We start from the raw sequence: 3,031 nt of genomic DNA, 5'->3' as shown, positions 1-3,031 counted from the left end.
TTATTAGTATTAATATTAAAATTAATATACATAATATCATTGATATTAATATTATTTATATATATATATATATATATTTATAGATATGGATACTATAAAATATTAAATATAGGTTTCGGAATTTCATTTTGTTTCAGTCACGGACGATTTGCTCCTTGGCTCCTAAAACACCCCCGCTCACCTTGCGTATTAGGAATATATTTAAATTTAGACACAGACCATTGCGGTCTAGAGGCTTGCATGCGATCCAGAAAACCTAGCATACTGCAGAGAGAACTCACTGCCTTGAATGTTACACACGCCTGTACACACCTTGTCGCTCATCATTATTGTGTGCCTTATTAGCGCTTCAGAAAACGAGCTCACTCAACCACGGGATATGCACAGACAACCCGCTTCAACCGAGAGTTGCGTACAGGTGTATATATGTACAATTAGTTTTAAAGTTGTACTGTGATCAATGTAGATGTAGTCACATGTTGAATTTCTAACGTTTTGTTTGTCTCCAGGTCTTTAAATGGCGAGTTGTTGCGTCATGGACTCAGACAATCTGATCCTCGCCTGACGAGCGTCTTTGAATTCCTCGATGCCGGTAAGTTCTATAAATAGATACCCCTGAGTTCTATTTATAGACGACGACTAGTTGTATCCATAGGTGCCGTATATGCAAGACTTGTCTTGAGATGCTATGCATGTGGGTCTTTTATTGTATTGATCGTTCATATGAATTCTATATATAAATTCCTTGCATATGATGTCTATTTATAGATGCCATGCTTACCATACCTAGTTGGGTGCGGTTCAGTTGCCATCTGCAAAGTCCCGAATTAAAGAAACGTTTCATTCCCTTGTAGAATGCATTGTGTATCAACTTGATACATGCAAATCAGTAGGTAAACAATAATCACGTTAACGTTAAAATTCAGATGCCAATCCGGTGACGGTGGATGATCTTGAGGACCTCTGTTTCCACAACGAGTTGGTGGAGCGATGTCTCAAGGGTCGTTTGGTGATCAAGGACTTTGAAGGTAGGTAGGGTTGTAGGTAGCAGTAGGTATAGGGTTTATGAATTGGTATGTGTATGGATCTGTACGTATTTTACGGATACAGATTTGTAGTGTTTTAAGAGGTGCTCGCCTTATTAAGTATAATATCTACTTTTGCCTCGGACAATAATGACAATCCGACGAAACGGAGGTTTTTTGGGATGAGTCATCTGCGGACAACCAGAGTATCCATATAAGGCATCATTTCACTCTAGTCTGTTTTTACAACAATATAAAGTCTATTTTATTCTCATCTATTTTTAGAATTCACGAGTCGTATTGGAGAGCTGTACAAAGAAATTCTGCCCAACTCAGACGGGAAGGTGGCAGACTATATACCAACGCTAGCCTCAGTTAACCCAGGTATGTGCAAGTAGGGTGAAGTGCGGTACGTTGGGTTCATACATGATGCACGTATGTGTTTCGTGTGTGAATAGGTGCGTAGCCATGGATGTAAATAGATAAACAGGTGTATGCGAGAGGGTATATTTCAATTGTACTTGGCCATGCATCAGGTCGCAAGTTTATTGTACGTTCGTATAGAGTCAACACATACAGCAACATGTATTTATATATATATATAAGAGCGTATTCGTGCACGTGTGTACACTGCATGGGCTACTCATCTACCCTTTCATTCTTACTCCTACACTTATCTACCAATCACGGCGTACTCTCTCACACCTACCTACTAATTTAGACTCACTCTGCCTGTCTACCTACCACCTCAGATCTATTTGGTGTGGCACTGTGTACGGTTGATGGTCAGCGCTGTGGGTTTGGTGACTATCAAGTTCCCTTCAGTGTGCAGAGCTGTTCTAAAGTGGTCACCTACTGCATGGCCCAGACTAAACTGGGCGTAGAAACGGTCCACAAGTATATAGGTAAGAGTAGACACGGTATATAGCTATATAGGTAATGGCGAATACGGTGAATAAGCATATTGGTAGAGGTAGATACGGTTTATAAGTATACGGGGAAGGGTTGTCATGGTATAAAAGTGTATAGATAAGAGTTTTTTATTGGCCATTCAAGTTTTGTTCTTTAATCCGCTGTTGAGCATTGTTATATTTACGTTTATATATTACTATTATTTCTGTTTAGCCATTGTTTTATTCACTACCCAATAAGTATATAAGCAAAACATACATCGTGCACGAGTTACGACCAACTGTAAGTGTTGCATCAGCACAGGTAGGTATATCGGGTTGGCTGAGGCTCTCAAGTGGGAGTATTCAGAGAAAGGGTAGGTATGCAGCGTGTCAAATGCGTGTCAGTTTCTCAGCCTAACCAGTTTATAGTCACATTGCTAATATCAGCTTCCTCCCACATGCCAGGCAAAGAACCTTCCGGGCAGGTGTTCAACAAACTCGTACTCGACAGCAACGACAAACCTGTAAGTGAACGCTACACAAACCCTAAACCTTAAACCTTAAACCCTAAAACTAAGCACACCACGTGTATCCTATATGCACGATTAGTAAATGACTCGGGTGTGATCAATAGGCAAAGATGGCTGTGGATATTAGGGGAAAGTATTGGGTTTAAGGAGGGGCTTAAACTGTAGTCAAATGGGTGGAAGGATTAAGCTTTGCGCTTGCACAACGCAAGACAGAGATACAGTAATGGTATTCCGATCTCATTGGTCAATTCGCTCATATTCTTCTGTGATGGCAGTCTGGCAAGAGCACTTGCTTACCTACACACAACCTCCACGGGCATTGATGTATGTAGAGCTGCACACAGACTGTACTACACCCAATATAGCAATACAACACTGAAACTATACAGCGGATACGTTACACACACAGAGAGAGGCACTCGATCATGTGTCAAGTGGCATGCACATTGCAGAGATTGTTTATTTACTATTGCCTTAAGAAAAGTACATGTACTTGCCAAACTTATGGACCAACTAGATGTGAGAGATACCCATACTCATAATTATATTTGTATATATATATATATGTGTGTGTATATATGTA

At 40.2% G+C, this 3,031-nt stretch overlaps 1 protein-coding gene across 1 annotated transcript in view; it reads left to right on the top strand.

Moving 5' to 3' along the window:
• Positions 1-773: 773 nt before the first annotated feature.
• Positions 774-3,031, top strand: part of SARC_07997 (hypothetical protein) — a gene marked incomplete at both ends in the record, with an annotated part of 10,124 nt that continues 7,866 nt past the window's right edge. Inside the window, 5 exons of the mRNA XM_014298036.1 lie at positions 774-789; positions 927-1,028; positions 1,311-1,409; positions 1,778-1,930; positions 2,384-2,442. Of these exons, the coding sequence (XP_014153511.1) occupies positions 774-789; positions 927-1,028; positions 1,311-1,409; positions 1,778-1,930; positions 2,384-2,442 (429 nt within the window). The remainder of the gene's footprint in view (positions 790-926; positions 1,029-1,310; positions 1,410-1,777; positions 1,931-2,383; positions 2,443-3,031) is intronic.

This window comes from Sphaeroforma arctica (assembly GCF_001186125.1).
Source record: "Sphaeroforma arctica JP610 unplaced genomic scaffold supercont1.678, whole genome shotgun sequence".
NCBI lineage: Eukaryota > Ichthyosporea > Ichthyophonida > Sphaeroforma > Sphaeroforma arctica.
This window is presented reverse-complemented; position numbering and strand designations above follow the sequence as displayed.